Source organism: Prosopis cineraria, unplaced genomic scaffold (genome assembly GCF_029017545.1).
Source record: "Prosopis cineraria cultivar Desert tree isolate PC_DT_omini unplaced genomic scaffold, ASM2901754v1 PC4, whole genome shotgun sequence".
NCBI lineage: Eukaryota > Viridiplantae > Streptophyta > Magnoliopsida > Fabales > Fabaceae > Prosopis > Prosopis cineraria.
This window is the reverse complement of record NW_026555335.1, coordinates 39071023-39093692: the sequence shown is the minus strand read 5'-3', so window position 1 is coordinate 39093692 and position 22670 is coordinate 39071023. Positions and strand designations below refer to the sequence as shown.

The following is a 22670-nucleotide window of genomic DNA, read 5'->3' as shown; positions in this document are numbered from 1 at the left end:
AAAAAATTGATAATTGATATTAGTTGTTCCTTCACCAATTCAATATCTAATTTTTTTAAATTAGGAGACTTAGTGTGTATTTGAATTACCTCCCCAATTGAGGTTAGGGTGGCCCAAACCTCTCTAACAGAAGGCAAGGAACTTCAATCTTTTGAATCTAACCGAAAGCTCTGGTAGGGATAAAGGAGAAAAAGTTGCACTCCTTATAGTTATAGGATGTTGATTCGGTGATGAAGAAAACATGGTACAAATTTTTTATTTGTTTGGGGCTTTCTAATTTTGAATGGAGCTTTGATTTGTTGGTTCTGGTAGCCGAATTTGTTGCCCTCTGCGAACAATGTCTAGATTTTGCTTTCTCTCTCTCTCTCTCTCTCTCTCTCTTTGTTTATTTATTTATTATTATTTATTTATTTTTAACTTATCCTTTCTTTTTAATTTTGAATGGAGCTTATGCTTGATCACCTTCGGATATACTTTAATTTTCATTAATGCTTCTTTTTCTTTTTTGTTTTGCCCACTAGGTGTTAATTAATAATTACTGAATTAATTTTTTCAATTAAGTGCAATGGACTGGAGAATCAACATTCAATTATATATTCATCTCTTTTCGTTTTATCACTAAAAGAAATTCACAAATAATGAAAATCGATACAAAAATGCCAATGGAGATTTTTTAATTTATCAATTTATTTTATATTTTTTTAATTCTACTTTTCTAAAAAATTGTAATTTTAAGTTTAATAAATTTTTTCAAAAATATCAAATTAATCACAAATAACTAAATATATATATATATAATTCATATCCATTTTTGTCATTGCATATCTCAACTAGATTTTGAATTAAATCATCTAAACAAATTTTAACTTGTTCAACTGACTTTTAAAAAAGAAGTATCCAAGTATAAATCATATTATAGTCACACACTTTTATCTTAACCTCAGTTGATTCTGACCTCAATTGTATATTTTTTAATTCAAACACACCCTTAGTATTGGTTCACCCAAATAATTCTCTAGTTGAAACTTGTCCATAAAAAAAATCATGTATACTTATATAAATATATTGACAATCTAGCATAATAGTTTGTAAATGATTAAAGAAATATCAATTAAATACTAATAAAGTAAAGTAAGAATAAAAATAACAAACTTAATTGACAAAGTATTTAAAACACACATCAAATCTATCATCAAAATTGATTGTTGTTGTGGATAAGATACCAGAAGAATGAGAAGCACTTGATTTTTTTATTTATTTTGTATTTGTTACCTAAATTTTGTTTTAAAAAAAATAATCAAGCCCTTTTAAGCCAACCTTTTTAAACTCAAAATTCATTTTTACCCTCTAATAAAGTGACCTCACCCTAGTTATTTTAGGGCTTGAACAAGCTTAACCCGTTTTGCTAGCTTTGATGGCAGAGAATGGCCCATTCCAAATTTGTTGCTCCATGTGGGCCCTAGCGACCCATTACCCATCTGAACCCGATCCAATGGCTACTGTCACATTCAATAGACCCGTTGACGACCATCATCAAACTAATTGATATTCAAATTTTACTTAATTAACCTTAATTAATTAATTAATTTTGAAATTAAAATTTGTGATGTTACAAGTCACGCTAGCTAATTTTTCTTTATTCATTTCCTTTGTTTTGTTTGTCTCTATTGAGATTGGAGACAAGTATTTTTGAAAATTAGTTTAGTTTTATGACAGGTAGATCAACTACTGAGATGATTTATCTACTTAGGGGATTAATGAAAAAGTATTATTATAAAGATAAAGATTTACATATGGTTTTTATTAATTTGGAAAAAACTTATGACTGTATACCAAGAAAGTGCTTTGAAAAGCCTTGAAAAAGAAAGGAGTACGGATTACTTATTTTAAAGTCATGCAAGATATGTATGAGAGGATAAAAACTAATATAAGAACATATAGTGATCAAACAAAAGACTTTTCTATAAAGATTGGACTACATCAAGGATCATCTTTGAGTCCTTATCTGTCTAACTCAATCCTAAATGTTTTGACGGAATATATTGAAGGAGAAATTTCCAAATTTATGCTCTTCGTGGATGATATAATTCTTATAATAGAGACAAGAAATTAATTGTAAACTTGAATTATGGAGAAGGACATTGGAGTCGAAAGGTTTCCGTCTAAGTAAGAGTAAGACGAAATATTTATATTGTAAATTTGATAAGAGACTAGTTGACAGTAATTTAAAAGTGAAATTGAAATATCAAATTATACCTCAAGTGAAAAAGTTTAGATATTTAGAAGCCATTATTCAAAATGATGGCGAAATCGGTGGGGATATTTCACATAGGATTTAAGCTGGGTGATTTAATTGAAAAAAAAGCTAAAGGAGTTATTTGTGGCTGTAAGGTGCCTAATAAACTTAAAGGAAAGTTTTATCGTACTGCTATCAAATTGGTTATATTATATAGTAGTAAATGTTGGGCTCTAACGGGACAGCAAGAGCATAAAGTTGGAGTAGCAGAAATGAGAATGTTATGATGGATATGCAGATATACACATAAAGATAAAATTTAAAATGAGCATGTACGCGAAAAAGTGAGGGTAGCACCTAATGAGGAAAAAATGGTAGAAAATCATTTGAGATAGTTTGTGCATGTACAAAGAAGACTGCGGGAGGCACCAGTGAGAAGAGTGAAACATATAACTTTAAGCCTTGTTAAGAGGGATAGAGGAAGGCCTAAGAGAACACTTTTAAAAGTTGTTGAACGCGATTTCTTAATTAATAATATTCCTAAAAACTTAATAAATGATAGAGTATAATGACATCTTGCAATTTCTATAGGCGACTGCACCTAGTGAGATAAAGGTTTGTTGTTGTTGTTTGATTGTTTTGTTTGTCTCACATGTTTTTTTTTTTTTTTTGGTTTGTCTCTGTTGAACTTTGTTTCTCACCTTTGTCAAAGTATTGAATAATATGCTTGCACTTGGGCCAAAAAAACAGCAGAACCTAAACCAAGTTGGCTGGCCGGACTAGGGAACCAATCTCCTAGCTAGTTCGATTGACACTTTTGGATGGGTTGATCAAGTTGAATTTTATATTTTTCTTTTCTTATTGATCAATTTGAAGCCCAACCCAGTTTACCTTGCTATTTAGATAACATAACAAAATGAAAGGCTTGAAACAATCTGAAAATGCATTAAAAACCTTAGGTTTTCAATTGTACCTTGAGATTCAATTTGTTAGATGCCCTTGATTTAAAAATAAAAACAAAACAAAACAATCCGCCACCGTGGTTGATCTTAAGAAAATTTTTTTATTAATGACTTATGATGGCTTATAAGTAACATAAGTTATTATAGATTTAATATTTTATATTAATGATATTAATTATCAGAGATAATTATACTAGTTTTCTATAAAATCTTACGGCGAATTAGAGTAATATGATTTGATATCAATCAATTTTATATTTTAAATCAATATTTATCATCATCATCGTCACCATCAATGTAAAATATAAAAAGGCCTACATGGGTGTAACGTGGACCTCTTTTTCCCGGTTTTACGTTTATGCCATATACGGATTAGAATTCGCAGGCGACATACCCTCAGAGCAGATTTCGAACAGCAGAAGCAAATAGTAGTAAACAAAGCATATCAGCAATTTTGAAGTGTTTTCTACGTTTCTCCCCTTCAAGTTTCGGGTCAATTTCACCCAAATCAATCGTCACAAGGTTAACCCGCAATAATGGTAAACAAAAACAGAGATTACTAATCCCAAAACCTCGAAAGAGCGAGGAATTGAGAATAATACCTTTTTTCTGCTCCCTTCTGAAGAATTTTGCAGAAGAATCTGTGTCGAGAATCAAAACTCAACACAAAACTTGCTCTCAGTCTCACCACAATCCAATTCCAATTCCAAATTTACCAAAATTAAAATCATATGTGTATATATATGCTACCGCAAGAATCTTGTACACGCTTGACAGTTCATCAAAGCAACTAAAATTGACGATGGAACTTTTTCCACCAAGAAGGTTCATGAACTGAGTGTGATATCGCCCAAATCGAGCTGAGCAGCAATTTCTTCAAGTTGCTTCTTCACACTCATATCAATCAACTTAGATCCCGAATTCCCATACCTGATCGTGAATCCAGCCACCAAACTTGGATCAATCAAGGTCTTGATTCTCACATTTTTCGCACCGGTCAGCTTCTGCACCTGCTTCGCTATCTGCGCCAGGTGCTGTGATTCCAGCTTCACCACCGAGCTCACGATCGCAAGCTTCGTGTCCGTCAAATCGTTATACACGAACTCATACTCCTTCGCGATATCCTTGATCAGATCGATCCTCTTTGCATCCACCAAAATGTTGAGGAAATTTCGAGTATGAGGCTGCAAGCTGGAGGAAATGGCGATTTCCTCCACGACCTTTTTCTTCTTCTCGGTCTCTATGGTAGGGTTGTTGAAATAGGAGAAAACACCAGGGTCGGCAAAGATTTCCTCGATTTTCTCGATATCGGCGGTCGTAGAGTCGAGGGTGTTATTGGCCTTGGCGACGTCGGCGAGCGCGAGGGCGTAGCTGGCGGCGGCGCTGGAAGTCATCTTGGCACCGAGAGCGCCGCCATGGGAGCGGCGGCCAGTGGTGGCGGCGAAATTGAGTTGGAGAGAAGACGGGAAGGTAGAGGCGGAGAATGAGAGGTTGAAGGGGGGTCTAGGGGAGGCGAAGTTTCCGGAGAGTGGAGAGTGATTGGATTGGATTGAGGTTGGAGTATGGCGTAGAGACGCCATTGATTCTGACTTCCGAGCGCACAGAGAGAGAGAGAGAGAGTGGAGTGAAGATGACGGAGGGGTTTGATGGGGAGAGATGAGATTAACGGTGGAGAGCGTCGGTCGTCGGATAAGCTATCTTGCGTTGAGGGCACCGTAGCCTCTTATTCTGTGAGAGAGAAAATGACAATTTAGGGTGGTTTTTAACAACAAAAGAAATTCAAGAAAGAAAAACCAAGTCCATTAATATTCATTAAAATTGAAAAAAATAGAGGCAGTTATGTAATCAAGCTTATCAGGCGCAGTAAGTATTTAGCCCATGCTTAAGTCGTGGTTCATTGAGTTGTTCACCAATACGGCAATACCTAATAAACTCAAATCAAATTATGCCAGGCCATTAGGTTTACTTTACAAAATTGAAAATTACCTCTGTGCTTTTATTAAGATCTTTGTATTATTTCTTGGTGAAGAACATAATAAATAAAACATATGTAATAAAGATTTATCTAATTAACAAGGATATGAAAACATGAGTTCGAATCTTATGATTTAAGGGAGAAGGATATTAATATTATCAATGAATCATTTATAAATATTTATGTAAGCGTTCTTTATATGTTGAAGCATGATCTTGATTTTAATAAGTCTTTAAAATCTAAATCATCTAATTTTCAACCATGAAAATAATAAATTATCTATGTTTTAAATATAAGAAGTTTTTACTTCATATATATATACCCACTAATGGAAACAATTAAGTAGCCCATATCACAATTTTTCAACTTTGGCCATCTTTAATATTGTGAATCAATAATTATTTGTTTCTAACATGAGGAAGTAATAACTTTGATATATTTTTATGAGTATTTTAGGTAATAAAAAAAGAATTAATTGAGTCTACGTGAGTTAGCTGAATGTTGAGTTGGCACTGCAATCTTACACAATCCTTGGGTTGGGTTTGATTTAATAAGAGAACATGTATAATGTAGTGTCTTCTATTTAGACTAAAATATGAAATGTCGATCAAATAGATCATAAGTTTATTTGAGCTAAATAATTGAAGAGTCAGGTCCAATTTGAACAAAAGGGTCAACCTCAAGCTCAATAGAAGGTCATGATGGAATAAACATGATAAAATCTCACCAATTACAAACATTGGATCGTTGGCACATAAAGACACAATCCTAAGTGATTCTGAAATCCACGGATATCGTGCCCAAGTATCTCGATAAGACGAGTTGATTACCAAAAATGAAGAACACGGAATGAAGACCATGACATGAGATCCCTAATTCTTCAGCAAAATGTTCTAGGTCTTGAGGAAGAGGCTACCACCACTCTAACACTATAAATAGAAGAAGAAGACACAGAAGAAAGATAATCAACATTCAATCAAAGACTTGCATTTTGCACCTTTAGCCTTTAGTTTATCAGTTAGTTTTTACTTTTAATCTAGACTTGTAACCTTTCACATTTTAATAAAAATTAAAACACGTATTTTACTAAAGTCTTATGTATCTTTTACATCCGAGTGAATTGTGGTAAGAGAGCTCTAGACTCCTTTATTATCAATTGAGACTCAGTGTTTCTGGCACGCTTGGTATTTGTTGTTCACACCACGAACAATTTTTGGCACTCCTAATGGGACCTGTGTAACAAAGATAGCAAGGACGAGAAATGACAAAAGGACTGATGAAACAGGTGCTGGTTCTCACGAACTAGAAGCGACCTCTGCACACACAGGGTCAAAACACTTAACGCTTGATGTTAAAGCAGCTAAACATTGTGAGCACATAGTGTCGATGTCGACAAGTAGCAACAGCACAAGCCCTGACTCAAAGCTAGGAAATAGACAAGCTAACCCACTGATCATATCCAACTATTCTACGGCAGAAGTGCTGTGAAAAATTCAAGACCAAAGCTAGAAGAGAACCAAAGGTTCTTTGTACTATCCTTAGAAGCATCAAAACGTAGGGAGAAAGAATGACAATAGATAATGATGTAAGCTCTGCATGATGGCATGAAGAACATAGCTACATCATTGAAAAGCACTCCTCTAAAAGCAAGCTCAAATTTAGAGCCGTATGGAGGGCAACAAGTAGGAATCAATGTAGGTGTTGGCCTTCAGGGCCACCCACTTGTAAAGGACATCTCTAACCCTTAGATTTTTACTAACACTAATCCTCTAACTAATTCTTTGTATTATTTATAGGAGCCCGGCATAAGGGGACCAGGAGGCATGGTGATAGTCCCGGAGAGTCAAAATGAGCTTCTTAATTGACTGGTGAACATGGAGGCCCTAAGAGATGCTATCTAGGATATATATAGGCTAGGGATGAGGCCAATTGGCCACCTTACTTTCTCAAAGCCATATCCGGAGTACATAAATAGAGATAACCCATATCTTTGGGGATATAGGATCCTTAACTTCACACTATCCTTAGGAGATGGAATGCAATCCACCTTGGAGCACATTAGGAGGTTCACAATCCAATATGGGGAGATTACCAATTATGAGAACTTCACCAACTTAAAACTGAGATTGTTCCAAAACACTCTCACAGGCCCAATGTTCACATGGTACATTTCACTACCTCGTAACTCAATCATTAGCTGGATGGAAATGGAGCAAAAGTTTCATGTTCAGTTCTACAAGGTAGAATTGGAGGTCAGTATAGCTGAATTCTGCAAGCTTACCTAACAAGCTAGAGAGACGGTGGACCAATACTTAGTGAGGTTCAAACGACTGAGGAGCAGATGCCATGTGCTGCTTTCAGAAACTGAATTTATCAAGTTGGCATAAGCAGGATTTGATATAGAGCTTTGAAAGAAATTTCAGAGGATGGAATTTTGTGATTTCTATGAGCTCAAGGCCAAAGTATGGGGATATAAGGAGCTGCTCAAAGAAGAGGATCATTATTGGCAGACTACGGCAGGAACCTACGTCGGTGACCTTGACATTACAATGGCAGAACTAAAAAATACTGGCAACTACACATGCCCAGCCTTGATAAGAAAGGTCAAAAAAATTCCTAAAAGGACGAACGTTATACAGTACACCTTTGACACTACCAAAACAGAGGAGATCTTCGATTTCCTTCTCAAAGAAAACTTCATCTCACTGTCAGCTGATCACAATATTCCTTCAAAAGTAGTGCAAAGAGGAAAGGAATACTGTAAGTACCATCACTCATTGAGTCACAACACCTAGGCTTGTTAGGGCGTTAAGAATGTCATCCAGGACTAGATCAATAAGGGAATTCTTAAGTTCCCTAAGGAGGAACACATATTTGTAGACGAGGACTTGTTTTTACCATTTGCCATAGACAACATAGTGGAGATAAACTCTAACAGATAACAGAACAGGAGAAATGATGATAAGCGGAGAGATGGGAGGCCTTGGAATGTCTAGAACAGGGAGGAAGTAGCTCAAGAAAGTTCAAGAACAGTGTAAGATTGCTTGGAGAAACCTACAGGCTGATCTAATAGGAATAGGTCTTCTAGATGGGATATTAGCCAGAAAGGGCAAAGCGTAAAGAGCCTGAACAACTCTAAGGTGGTTTGGAACCACTTGGGAGAAACCATGGACATTGACAACCAGCAGAATGTAAAGAAGAGCAGCAAAAATAAAGAAATATCAGAATGAGGACCTAATACAAGAGAGATAAGGGTTTTTAGCAATCAAATACGTATCGTCGTCTATCTTTCGAGTGAGGCAATAGGATTTCAAATGGTGGCCAGAGAATTAGACAAACTTTTGGTAGATGTGAAAGACGGAGCAATAGTAGAGGCGGCAGCAACAGCAGTGAAGGAAGCTATTTATGAGCAAAGGGAGGATTAGAACAAGGGATGCAAAAGCTTGAATGTCAAGAAACAACAAAAAGGGAAAGAGAAGTGACCAGAAAAAGCAATAAGTTTATATTAACAAAGGGCGCTCAGAGATAAAGTGACATTTTAGTTTTTTCAAACATGCCATATGGCTTACATTATCAGCCACTAGCACACGAGGGTAATGTTTTGGATAAAATATGAAATGTCGCTCAAATAAGTCATAAGACTATTCGGGCTTAGTAACTAAAAAGTTAGGCCTAATTTGAATAAAAGGGTCGGGCCCAAGCTTAATAGAAGGCCACGATGGAATAAACATGCTAAAATTTTGCCAGTTACAAACATTGGACCGTTGGCACATAAAGACATGATCTCGAGTGATTATGCAATTTATGGACATCATGCTTAAATATCTTGGTGAGACGAACTGATTACCAAAATGGAGAATATAGAATGAAGACATGCCATGAGTTTCACAAGATCCCTGATTTTTCGGTAAAATATTCTAGTTCTTGCGGGAGAGGTTACTACCACTCTGACACCATAAATAGAAAACAAAGACATAGAAGAAAGACAATCAACACTCAATCAAAAACTTGCATTTTGCACCTTTAGCCTTTAGTTTTATCAATTAGCTTTTACTTTCAATATAAACTTATAACCTTTCATATTTCAATAAAAATTAAAACACTTATTCGACCAAAGTCTTGTATATCTTTTACATTCAAGTAAACTATGATAAGAGAGTTCGAGACTTTTTTGTTATCAATTGAGACTCAACGTCTCTGACATGCCTGGTATTTATTGTTCATATCACAAACATCTTCATTTCCTATTGCTAATCTTAGAATAATTAACTTTCAATTTGGAATCATCATTTCTTCCGAAAACATGGTTGGTCAATTATGTTTGCGTTCCTTATCGTCTTGGATCGAAATTAGGCAAGCCTTCTTGAGGTCTTGTATCTCAATTATGGGCATTCTTCATTATTCACAATTCTAATTCACGGGGTCAAATGAATGACACCATTTTTGAATCTAATTAGTGGCAGTCTTCTTCATGCCCATCAAGCTGAGAAAAAGAACATACTGCGAGAAGAGCATAATAAAATCATTCAACAAAGTCATAAAATAAAACAACATGAAGTCATGCCTTGTTTGGTATCCTTGAAACCACAAGAAAATGGAAACGAATAACAATGAAAGTCAAGGGATTGCTTATTTGATGGGTCAGAAACACAGTTGTTTTCTAGTGCCACTTCCGTCAAAATGCAAGCAAGCGTATTAATATTGAAGGCCGCGTATATGGCGTTGAAGTGGGTATACAAATAACGTATAGCATGAAAAAAGACGGTGCGTCACATTCTGCGATGAAAGGGCAGACCGGCGTGTGCGACATCGAGTTCCGTGACATTTCCATTTGAAAAATCGTGACTATCCTCAATGGGCTATTCAACCCACTCACTCATAAATCATGGCCTTGAGCCCATTTTCTAACTTCCTCGCTTTTTTTTTTCTTTTTAAAAAAATTGTGCTCAAATTTTCTAATCGAGACTTTAAAATATAATTAATCAGCTCAAACGAATGGAGCATGCAATTTGACAGGTCAGTGTTTTATAATACTTCTGAAAGGGGGAAGTATGCAATTTGAATGGGTCATGCAAATTATAAAATTTCATGCTTCCTTAAAAAAATAAATTATGGTATCCCTTTATTGTTGTTGATGAAAAATGTCTTAGGTGAAGCTATTTTTTGTGTTTTTTGTGTTTTGATTATTAGGTATTGATATAATTTTTCTCTCTATTACAAAAAAAGAAGAAGGAAGGAAGAAAGAAAGAAGAAAGCACGTAGTGCCTATGTTATCTGGATCATTTAGTGCTGGTAGTGTTATTGAAATAACAAGATAAGGAATTAACAAGTATATGCTATTAAATTAATAAGTAAGCATTGATGAAATAGCATGTTAACACATGAATTAATATGGATATGATTATGTTATATATAAAATTTTAAATTTTATAATCAAAAGATATTATTGGCTTGGTAATTATTAAGGGTTTGTTTGGTTCAAAAAAAGGGGAGATGGGGGGAGAGGAGGGGAGGGAGGGAGAGGAGGAAGGGGAGGGGTGCTCCCCCAATTTGGGAGGGGGGCCTCCCCTCCCCTCCCCTCCATCTAAACACACCCTAAACCTTTCATAAATTAAGAGATCATAAGTTTAAAATTTTTTGAATTTTCTTAAAATATTTAACCTTTGGTGATTGGTTATTGTTTTAATAAACAATGTACATTTTGATTATTTTTCATTAAAAACAAAAATTCAATTCATCCACTAATCCTGCAATATAATTTTATATTTCATTAGCCTGGATTTGTAATAAAACCTAAGAGCAGTCATTTTCCAAAAATTTTCCCTTTTTAATGGAAAAAATAGAATTGGATGAAATAGTATAGAGTTAAACAATCTGTTAAAGTAATTTTTTTATATTGGACACTAATCTATTAAGTATACAAGGCTAAAAATATAAATATTCCCTTTCTCATTTTGTATACTTAATTTTATATAATGAAGGTGGTTGTGTACAATCAAATCAAAATATGTAAATTTTTAATGCATTATTTATTCTATAACAACTTTTTATTATTAACATTTCAACACTTTAACATTTACTTATTCTGATTTGATTGAACAAAGTATATTGAGTAATGTAAGATTAAGTATATAAATATTTCCATTCTTAAAAAATACTAGTATACTTCTTTGATATAATTGAACAAAAATATATAATATAAGATTAAGTATATGAATATTTCTATTATACTTAATATTATATACTTGAAATGGTCGTGTCCAATCAAATCAATATATATATTATTCATTGTGTAATAACAAACTCATATTATCAATATTATCAATATCACTTTAAAATTTACTCATTTTAATTTAAATAAATTTAAATATATTAATTATATAAAATTAAGTATATCTTAAGGCACCATATTAAATAAAAAATAAATAAAGAAAAATGTGCATTTTTAATGGAGTTAATTAAAGAGGTGTTTCGTTCTTCAAAAAATACAAAAAAAATTGACAAAAAATAAAATTTTATTAATGATAATTTTTTAATATTATCCTTTAAGCAGTAGATAATTGAAATGATTATAGTATAATTATTATGCGCGTATTTAAAGTTATATTAAATAAAGAACATTTTTAAAAATTTATATTTTTTAAAAAAATTAAATTTTCTTAATATTATTATTAATCTTTATTTATATGTGTAATATTATCTCAAGTTATTTTATAATTTACAACAAAAAGAATATAATTTTAGATGGAATGAGCAGGAGGGCTTTAAAGTTTAAACTAAAAAATTTGCCTAACGCGTGTGAGAGGGAGGGAGAGAGATAAAAACTAATAATTGGGCAAGGACAATTATTTTAGGGTTAACGGCCTTTTTTTTTTTTTGGAATTATTCATGCCAGATTTGTGATGATCATAAAATCAATTTTAGGTCACCTCCCCACTAATCGTTTAAAAACCTGTTTCTTTTTGCCATATCGTTACGCCCATTAACCAATATTTTTTTTTAAACATGTAAATGTATCATCCCAATAAATACCCAGTTAGAAATTAATAAAATTGCATAACACATACTCCCTTCATTTAAAAATATAAGACATTTTTAATCAAATATTACCCTCTAATAAAATAATTACCTACTTTTCAACTAACCCCATCTTTTTATATTTATCCTTGTTAAACACCCTATAATAAATATAAAGTCATTATCAATATGGATATTTTTTTTTAAAAAGGCAATAATTATACCTCAAAAGATTAAAAATGTATTATATTTTTGAACATCTAACTCCTTAAAAAATACTTTATATTTTTAAATGAAAGAAATACATACATACATACGAGACATTAAAAATCAATAATTGGATGAGGACAATTATTTTAAGATTAAAGATTATTTTTACTATCAAATTATTAAAGTCTGGTTTTGTGGGTGTCTTGAACTCAATTTTAAATTATTTTCACAATAAATGTTTAAAAAGTCATTCATTATTGCCCTACCTATTACCCATTTGTTAACCATTTTTATATAAAAAATGTACACATGGCATCCTAATGGATGCCTAATAAGACATTAATAAGATTATTTTTATTTTTAAAATATTTTCTAAAGGACACTTAATGTTATGAATTCAATTTTGTGTCATTTTCTCCTTTAAATGTTAAAAAACCCAATTGTGTGTGCCTTGTCGTTAATGCTGTTAATTTAAATAAGTGATCCACACGAGTGTACATCGAAGTGGATGATCTTTTAGAAATTAAAATTAAAATCCTCTATCATATCACAATCATAAATTAAATTTAAAAAATTAATCCATGTGTACATTTGGCAGCCTAAATTAAAAAAAAAACAATTATTTTATCTCTCAATCTCAACAATTTGCTTTTTTTGCGTCGCCTTAATCTAAAAAACCCAACTCAAATATAGACAACCACTTGCCCTCTCTTGTAACACAATTTTAAATCTAAATTATCACAATCGTGGGCAAGTGCTTGTCAAATGTAGACATTGAGGTTTTTTTTTTTTTTTAAATCTGAGTTAGGCTTGTACATGTGGAGGAATTTTTTAAAATTCTGAGTCCAGTTGTCAAGTGAACACATGAAAAAAATTTATAATTTTATTTTTGAAAATCATTTGAGAGGAGATTTTTTCTTTTAATTTCTAACCAACAACCTACTTGGATGTGAGGCTCACTAATTTAAATTAACGTCCATCTATGATAAGTTAATGGCAAGACACGCATGATTTGGTTTTCAACAAATAAGAAAAAAATAATTCAAAATTGAGTTCAATAAATGAATTGTTTGAAAATAAAAATAACCCTTAATTAAGGGGCATCTAACATGAATAACATGTGGAGTGTCACATGTATATTGTTCAAAAGCAAATTAGTTAATAGATGCGTTATCAAATAGTTTATGGAAAAAATAAATTAAATTTAGGACACACATAAACTTACTTTAAATAGTTTGAATTGATTTTAAATAATTCATATTTGAGAATAAAAATAACTCTTAACTTATTATTTTATTTTATTTTATTTTATTTTATTGAGAATTCATCATCTCTTTGAACATTATTCCCATTTAAAGGATTTACCAAAACCAGGTGGGTGAATCAATTTCCTTAATATTGATGCATGAATCTCAAAGTGCGTTCCCCAACAAATAGAAATGGCTACGAAAAGGTCATACCCTACATACTAGAGCTGCATAAAAGATAGGACGGCATTGGATTTCACTCTAACTCAAAGTCCGGTCTCTTTTATGAAAAAGACTGGGTTAGGCAATCCGTAGTCCAGTCTTGTCCAGTGATAACCTGAAAATTAACAGGACCGGACTTAGTCCATAGGACTGGGAGACTGATCCTATCAGTCCAGTATTCACTTAGCTTTTTTTTCTTTTTTTTATTCTATGAGAGGAAATAATCCATTTCAACATAATAAACTCAATTAAGATAGTAAAAACACTTATAATAAGAATAAATCCATAATAATTTCTAACAATAAGAAAAAAATATTTCTGTTATAGTCTAAATTATTTAAATTTATAACTTTAACAAAAACAATACTCAACAAAATTCAACAACATTATATTACAATAACAATTTAGAAACAAACTTAATAAATCTTTATATAATCATCTCCTTAGAATCAATTACACTTTAAACATTTGTCAAAAATAAATTAATTATAATTATAATAAAAAAATTAATAGGACTGGACTGGACCAAGTGATCCGGATGCCTGGTCTTTTATCCAGTCCAACCCGAAAAAATAGTTTGATCGTTTTAGTCTTTTTGACCCTGAAGAACCAGTGACTATACAGACCGAACAAGACTAAGACCATCTCGGATTGAATTGAACCAGACAAAACTGAAAGACTTTTGCAAAGCCCTACTACATACATTCATTCAAAGGCTTTCCCACACCTGATGTTACCTTTCTCGCTTTTGTTGCCTTGAAATTAATAAAATATAATTATCACAAAAAAAGAGAAAATACAATTTTTAAACCCATACTCGTATTTTGTTAAAAATCTTTATATCTTTTTTTAATATTTTAAATTTTCATACCTTTATTTTTTAATATTTTAAATTTTTAACGAATAAAATATAAAAACTTTAAAAAAATCTAAAACATGTAATAATAAAAATGTAAAAATTTAGAATATTAAAAAAAATTAAAAAATTTATGACAAAATATGAGTAAAATATAAAGATAAAAAATTACGTTTTCTTAAATAAAATTTACCAACATCTTACCTTAAGTAAGTATATGATTATGAGTATACATTTTTGAAAAAGATAAAAAAAAAAAAGGAATGACTGAGTTTAGAAGAAAGAATCTTCCCACCCCAGGTGCTACCAGAAGAAATAGTTGCTTCACCTATCTGTACACTGAAAAAACAGAATAATAAATTGATTAAAAAAAAACAAGAGCCAAAATCCACTTCATCCAGCTGCCACGTTCTGAGCGACCACGTCATTTACCACGTCGTCACCACCATTAACATTTCCTCCTATATCGGCGCCGCCGCCACCGACATCGACGTTCACCACCACCCACCCTTCAACCGGCGAGCATTCCGTCTTATGTCTTAACTTCCAATCAAGCGCTTGACACCCGCGCGAGCAATAGTTGACCTTCCCGCAAACAGAGCATCGCCGGAACTCGTGTGGCCGCGTCTCCGGCCGGCCACACCCAATGTGTGCGCACAGTCTCAGCTCCTCCCCTAACACACCACGACCTGTCTCGTACCAATCCCTCAGGAATCTGTTAGCCGGATGCACCTCCGGCACCGCCACGCTATAGCCGTAATCGCTGAGCAACGGACAAATCCATTCAATTCGGCATGCGTCGTTTCCAAGCCGCCTGTGGACGCGCCACATCATCAGGGAGGAGCGGAGCCGGGAGGGAAATGATTTGATGGAGACGGAGCGTAACACGCGAGCGAGTTCACGCGCGTTCGCTTGGATGAGCAAGCGCCGTCCCTCTGCAATGTTCTGGGTGGTGCCATAGCCGTCTTGAAGACAATGGCCTAGTTCGCGAAGGGCGTCGATATGGCCAAGGAGAGATGCTTGGGCGCACAGATTCACGCCGGCTTTTAGATCCTTGTCGCTTTTGGATCCACCGCTTCCGTTGAACTGTATGACGGCGAGTGAGTATAACGCCGGCGCGTGAGATCTCGAAGCCGCTTGAGCAATAAGTTTAAACCCACTCTCTCGATTTTCTAAACAGTAAAACTGGATCTGCGACAAACAAATTACAAGAAACCATTTAGCGACTTTCTTACTCCTCTTTCTCCTGAAGGATATGGTTAATCACTGACCATTCCGAGAGTGTAGGAAGCATGGACGTTGCCGGCGCTGACACATCGCCGGAGAAACCGGTGGGCATATTCTGACCAGCTTTTAGCTTTCACTGCAAATATTTTTTCCCCTGCTCTGGATAATACTAGACGATTCAAAGCCAACTGATTCAGTCTTTTGCATCTGAAAAAAGGCACGAAACTCCATTCTATCAGGCATGAAAACAAAAAAAAAAAAAAAAAAGGTTAGAACTTTGATGAATGTTGGTGGGGTGAGATTTACGTTAACAGGACAGTAATAAAATGGGAAGGAGAAGGAGCGGTGGAGCTGAGCTTGGAGAGAATGAAGAGGACGAGGTCGTCAGGTAAGCCGTCGAAGAAACCATGTTTATCGGAGTGTTTGGATGAATGTCTGAGCGGTCTTCTCATATTGCATCATCCAAGAAGCATCTCTGTACTGAAGGATGGTCTCAAGGAGGAGGGCAAAACAAGAAGTAACAGAGGAGGCAGGGTTATATAGAGCAAACGCACAGTGAGGCAGCTGCGAAAGCTACTGTACAAGGGGGACAGCCGTCTCAGAAAACCATTGATAAATAAATTAATTAATTAATAAAAGAAAGAAAATCAGTATGTGGCAATTTAGTTAATAGGAATTTACTTGAATTGCTCTCAATACTCCAAGCGGGGTATTCCCTCTCGTCGACAAAATTTACTCCTTATACTTATAAAAAGATGATACAATTTTTAGTTAGCTAAAACTCACTTAGATTTAATTCACTTTAACTAAATTTTTTTAGTTTTATCATATTAAATATTAGTTACTATATTTTTTAAGTTAATTTTAAGTACTAACTATGTTTTTTAAAATTAACATGGTATAGTTTAGTGAGAAAAAAAACTAGTCCCTTGTAATGATAAAACAATATTCAAATCTTCAAGAAATTATCTCTTAAATGTTAATTTACCGATATTTTAAATGAAAAAAAATCAAAGATTAACATTTTTTATTGCTCGTAAATATTTTTTTTATTAGAAGCAATTATATTCTAGGCATAATTAAATATTAAATACAAGCATTTTTCATAGCACGTAAGAGTGATACAAACCAATTACATCAAATTAAATCGAATTCATTCAACATGGGCCAATCAAAACTTATCATAAATAAAGTTTTGTTTGTTTTTTCTTTTCATACAATACCAATTTGTATAGTTTAATTCAAAGTTTTGTCTCTTAAGAACTTCAGCTAAACCAAATCAATTGAAAAAAAACATAATTTTAAATTTTTATATTTTGCTAGCATTTTATTATATATCCTTGTATTTTTTTTAGTATTTTAAGATCTTATACTTTTATTTTTTAGTATTATCAGTCCCTAAATTAACAAAGTGTACAAAACTTGAAGGGACCCAAAACATTAAAAACTAAAACTATAGGGACCTAGAACATTAAAAAAAAGTACAAAAATCTATAACAAAATGCAAGTAATGTGCAAGGATTTATAATTATCAAAATATAATTTATATATTTTTATACATTTCTATAAAAAAAATTTCTTGAGTTTAGTTATTTATAAATCACTAATAAAAAACTATTATAATTAAATAAATGTTGTCTACAATTTTTTTGATAATTTTTTAAATTTGCAGTCAAATATTTTGAAGATAATATATTAATTTTAATAGTTTTTATGTAAAGGAAACAAACAAAAACAAACAAAAACTATTAATTTTAATAGTTAAATGTTCTAATCAATTGTCAAAAACTATTTTTTTGTCCCCAAGAATTTCTTTTTGAATAGTAATTAATAACGGTTAAAAATTAGTAATGAATATGTACATATATTGACTATATAAAATATCTTTAAAAAAATTCAAACTTAAACCAAACCTAAATTAAACTAACCAAATCGATCAGAGAAAAAAATCAAATACATCCCAAGTTTTAGTCAACTAGTTTAATTCTGTTTTATTTTTTTTAAACTAAACCAAACTTATGAACCCTCTTACTAACGAAATTTGAATTTTGATTTTTTATGAGATTAAGTTAAAATACAGTGATTAAATGATTATTTTTTATATTAAAATTATAATGATTTCTCTTCATAATTGCCAGATTCCCATATAAAAAAATGCAATCCTATATTTTTAAGTTTATTATAAATAAAAAATTAACAAAAAATGTTCTCAAGACTTTTTTTATGATTTTTCCAGATTTTTTTATATGACCTAATGACCTGTTCTATCTAATAGCTCGTGTTATTATTGATTAAAATCTAAATTAGAGTATTATAAACCTAAATAGGCGGGCTTTTTGACATAGTTTTTCCCCCCTAGACGGGCTTTTTGACATAGTTTTTCCCCCCTAATTTGATTATGTTGAATTTTCTTTATAATCAATATCAATATCAGGAAAATATCTAGGATTCCACGAAACAAAAGGAATTTCTCAGGAAAATTTTTATATTAAAGGCGAATTAAGTTCTATGCTCATTTTTCTGGCAAGAACATTACATTTATTTATAGTAATGAAAATTTTTTATTCAGTCTTTAATTTAAGAATTGAAGAGCACAGAAAACTCAATTATGGATGAAAGAATTATTAATATACAAATTAAATTGATGATATTAATGATATATTGCAAAGAATAATATTTTATAATTACTATATTAAAATTCAACTATATGATATTATAGAGATTAGAAACTGCTTCTCAAAAAGTTACATAGGGTCTTAACTAATACAAATCGAATTAGATCTAATTACGTGAGTGCAAAGCTTTATCAACATTTATTTTAACTATATATACACGAGGATTTTTTATTGCAGGCACAGAAATGTTATTTAAACTCAAAAATTTTATTTAAAAAATAAATAAAATCAAACTATCTGGTTCCATCAACTCAACCCAGCAAACGGGACATTAGCAACATAAATTAAAGTTGAATATAATTTATATGAGGGATATTATTATCACTATTATTATCATGATCGTCGTCGTCGTCATTATTATTGACAGCAAATCACATTATTGAAATCCTCAAACTCGTGGCAAAATTCAACTTATACAGTTCGTCCGAGGACAGATAAACATCACTTATAATTCAGTTGTGTTTAATGCATGACTCTTCGAATTTTGTATATAGGACAGACACAATGTATGTATTCGAGAATATTCTAGCATTTGAAACTAAAATGTTATTTTATTAACATTAACATTATAACTAATTAAAAAAATTAATCAAAAAAAGAATATCTATATATATATATATTATCCTATCATTAAATATTGAGAAAATAGCAATAAAAAATAATTGAAAGAAATTTATATTAATTAAGGACTCATTGTTGTTAAAATTTGAATGAAAAATAAACTCGAATGATCTATTATTAATTTAAAATAAATTATTATTAAAACTTAAATGGATATTTGTTGATAAAAAATTAATTTAAATTAATAAATATTTATTTGAATTTTAATAGTAAATGATCATTGACTGATATCAATTTTTTTCAGCAATCTTTAATTGATATTTTTCCTTAATTGTTTTTTATCATATTTGTATCATCAATGTTATTATATTGAACTGCAAATGCAAAAACGTGGATTTGATCTTCTAATTTTTTGTAAGTATTTAGTTTAGTCTCTTAATCCTAATACTATTAGTTTTAAATAATAAGTTCTGTGTCCATTATTATTATTTTTAAAGAATAAATTTAATATGTTAATATTTGATGATATTTTGTTAATATTTAAAATTTTAATGTCAAACATCTTTTTCTTAATAAAACAAATAACGTTAAGATTAAATTATTGAGAAGACAGTTTATAAAGGGCTAAAGAAATATTTTTGCCTATGTACAAAGATATTGATTGTGGCATCTCAAATAATTTAGGATAAATTTCACTTTTAATTCTTTAACTTTACATAAGACTTTGTTTTAATTTTTAAATTTTATAAAGTATTTTTTTTAACTTTTTAACCCTAACATCATGTAGTTTCATCATCAAAAAACACCCTGCATTGAATTTTTAAATATTTACAAAAATATTCTCAAATATTAATATATTAAATTTAATTTTTTAAAAAGTAATAATAATTGACACAAAAAGTAATTAGTTGAAACTAATTATATTATGATTAAAGAGTTAAAAATATACTTTATAAAATTAAGTAACCAAGCTGAAAATGTGTATAAAGTTAAAAGGACTAAAAAACACTTTAGTCAATAATTTAAATAACATTTGAAAATTATTTTAACTTCATGAACTCACCAAAATTATGAAGATCAAATGCATAAAATACCTTGACATAAAATACATGTAAAGGGATTATAAGTATTTTGATTACAGCAGTGCATACGTTATGATTAATTACCTGCACCATATTATAATAATATTCTTTTGTGCGTTATGATTTAACAATGTTTTGGTTGCATTATTATCCTTTGGAACTTTCAAATTTTCATCTTCCTTGAAAGCTTTCAAAGCATCTAATAATTTATTAATTTTATTCCGTGTAAAAATGAAATTTTGTGATGGTTAAAACACCTAATTCACTCTTAACACCTAGCCATATCTTACCCACTTCATCCTCAAAGTGGATTAAATATATGATTAATGGAAAAAAATATCCATAAACTTTTTCTCTAAAAGCACATAGTGTTTTTAAATGGAAACGGTGCAAGAATACCCACAATAGTGATGAAATGGGTGCAAAGAGGGCTCAAATCATTAAATTTAACTAATATTTGTTAATGTTGACTGCTAAAAAAAAAAAGCAAATATAATATACAAAAATACCCACAAATATTTTATTTAGGAGCTTATAATATTTTTAAATTAACAATAATATATGAATACCTTAGGACATATGTGGAGGGAGGGGTGCTCCACGCCCACCAAATTTGGTTTGTTGTTTGAAAAATTTTGGAAATTTTTTATTTTGCTTATAAAAAATGTAAAATTATTGTCAGCCTCCATATTTTGAGCAATTTTCATTTTTCTCCCATGTATTCATTTCGAGATTTGTCCCTAGTAACTATTAACTTCATAAAAAAGATTATATAGCCAAACGCGATCATAATATTTGGGCTTTTGGGTTTATTTGAGTTGGCCTGAATACTCGAATTGTAAAATATTATTTTATGTTTTCTTTTTTAGTGAATTTTAATTTATGTCTTAAAAAATAATAATTTTGGTATTTGCGTTAAGCTCATTCAGGTTTAGACTTAGCCTAAATTTCTTTAGGTTTATTTAGACAGATTAAATAAGCTCGAAGTAAAAAAAATTTTCTAAACTCTCAACCTCAATACTAAGATTTTTCAAAATTTACGTCAAGCTTGATCCTAATTACTGGATTTAACTATTTTCAATCTATTAAAATAATTTGATAGTTACTATGAAGTATAAGAATATAACTTAATGGATTGAAAAAGATTGTTCTATTTTATAAAAGTAATGAGTGCTCATGCACTATTGTTGATTTTATGATACCAAAAGCTCATAAATAAAAAATTTATGGGTATTTTTGTACTTTGTGTTTGTTTTCTTTTTTCTTTTTAATAATCAATGTTAATGGATATTTGTCGAAATTAACGGTTTTGACACTTTTACACCTATTTCATTAATGCTATAGGCATTCATATTGTCCTTCATTTAAATACATATGTTTGATGCTCTTAGAGAAAAGGATAATGTGTTTTTTTTTAATCCTTTAACCCTTAAATATATCTTAGCATTCATTATTATATTCAACTTAAATTATTGTTGTTGTTATGATGTTATACACCCCATGTTTTATTGGCTATTTTGATTTGTTGGTAGTTTTCTTCACATAGAAAGCTTAAATTCAAGGCTTTATGTTAAAAGATAAATTTCTCTCCATCTTTTTTTTTTTTTTGTAGCCATGTATTCTTCACTCAAGGGCAGAATTCACACATCCAACATATTCATGTATATGTGTCTGTGTGTCAGTATGTGTATATTTTTTCTTCTGGTTCGGAGCCACAAAATTCACATATTTTGGCTACAAATAATTAGTTTAAATTTGTCATATCTAATCTTTTATGTGTAAAAACGGACTTATGCTCTTTTTAGGCTCTGTACTCTTGAAAATGGCAATGACTAAATTATTTATTCAAGTAACTATAATTTAAGAAAAATGATAATAAAATCTCACCAAAATATGTAAATGACAACCAAGTCTCATGAAATGTCATAATTTCTCTTAATTTTTTAGGTATTTTTTTTTGACATTAATAATTTTAAGTTAAATAACTAAATTTTTCCTTGTTTATAAAAAAATGAATTCACATAAGGAGTTATGATTTTTTATTCAATTCTTGTTATTCATAGAATAAAAGTTATGATTGCTTAAATGAAAGTTATAATTAGTTATTTTCATAATTTGAACTTTAATGATAAAATTAAAGAAATCTCACATGAAAAGTTATGATTTTTCCTTTAATTTTTTATGATTGTTTAAACAAAAGTTATGATTGATTATTTTTAAAATTTGGATTTCAATAATAAAGAAAATTTTATGTGAGAAGTTGTGATTTCTTATTCAATTTTTATGATTCATAAAATCAAAGTTGTGATTGTTTTCATGATCAGAACTGATTATTTTTAAAACTTATTTATCAATTATAAAAGAAATTTCATGTGAAAAGTGTGATTTATTGTTCATTTT

At 30.9% G+C, this 22670-nt stretch overlaps 2 protein-coding genes across 2 annotated transcripts; both read right to left on the bottom strand.

The window, feature by feature from the left end:
• Positions 1-3909: 3909 nt before the first annotated feature.
• On the bottom strand, positions 3910-4913 carry LOC129309362 (ATP synthase delta chain, chloroplastic-like). The gene has a single exon (XM_054950927.1). The coding sequence runs from the start codon at positions 4776-4778 to the stop codon at positions 4026-4028; it is 753 nt and encodes a 250-aa protein (XP_054806902.1). The 5' UTR covers positions 4779-4913; the 3' UTR covers positions 3910-4025.
• Positions 4914-14869: 9956 nt separating this feature from the next.
• Positions 14870-16466, bottom strand: LOC129308159 (F-box protein At1g67340). The gene is made up of 3 exons (XM_054949198.1): positions 16259-16466; positions 15997-16159; positions 14870-15916 (listed from the first exon to the last, which is right to left on the bottom strand). Exons 1-3 carry the CDS (start codon positions 16402-16404, stop codon positions 15119-15121), a joined length of 1107 nt encoding a protein of 368 aa, XP_054805173.1. The 5' UTR covers positions 16405-16466; the 3' UTR covers positions 14870-15118.
• Positions 16467-22670: the final 6204 nt, after the last annotated feature.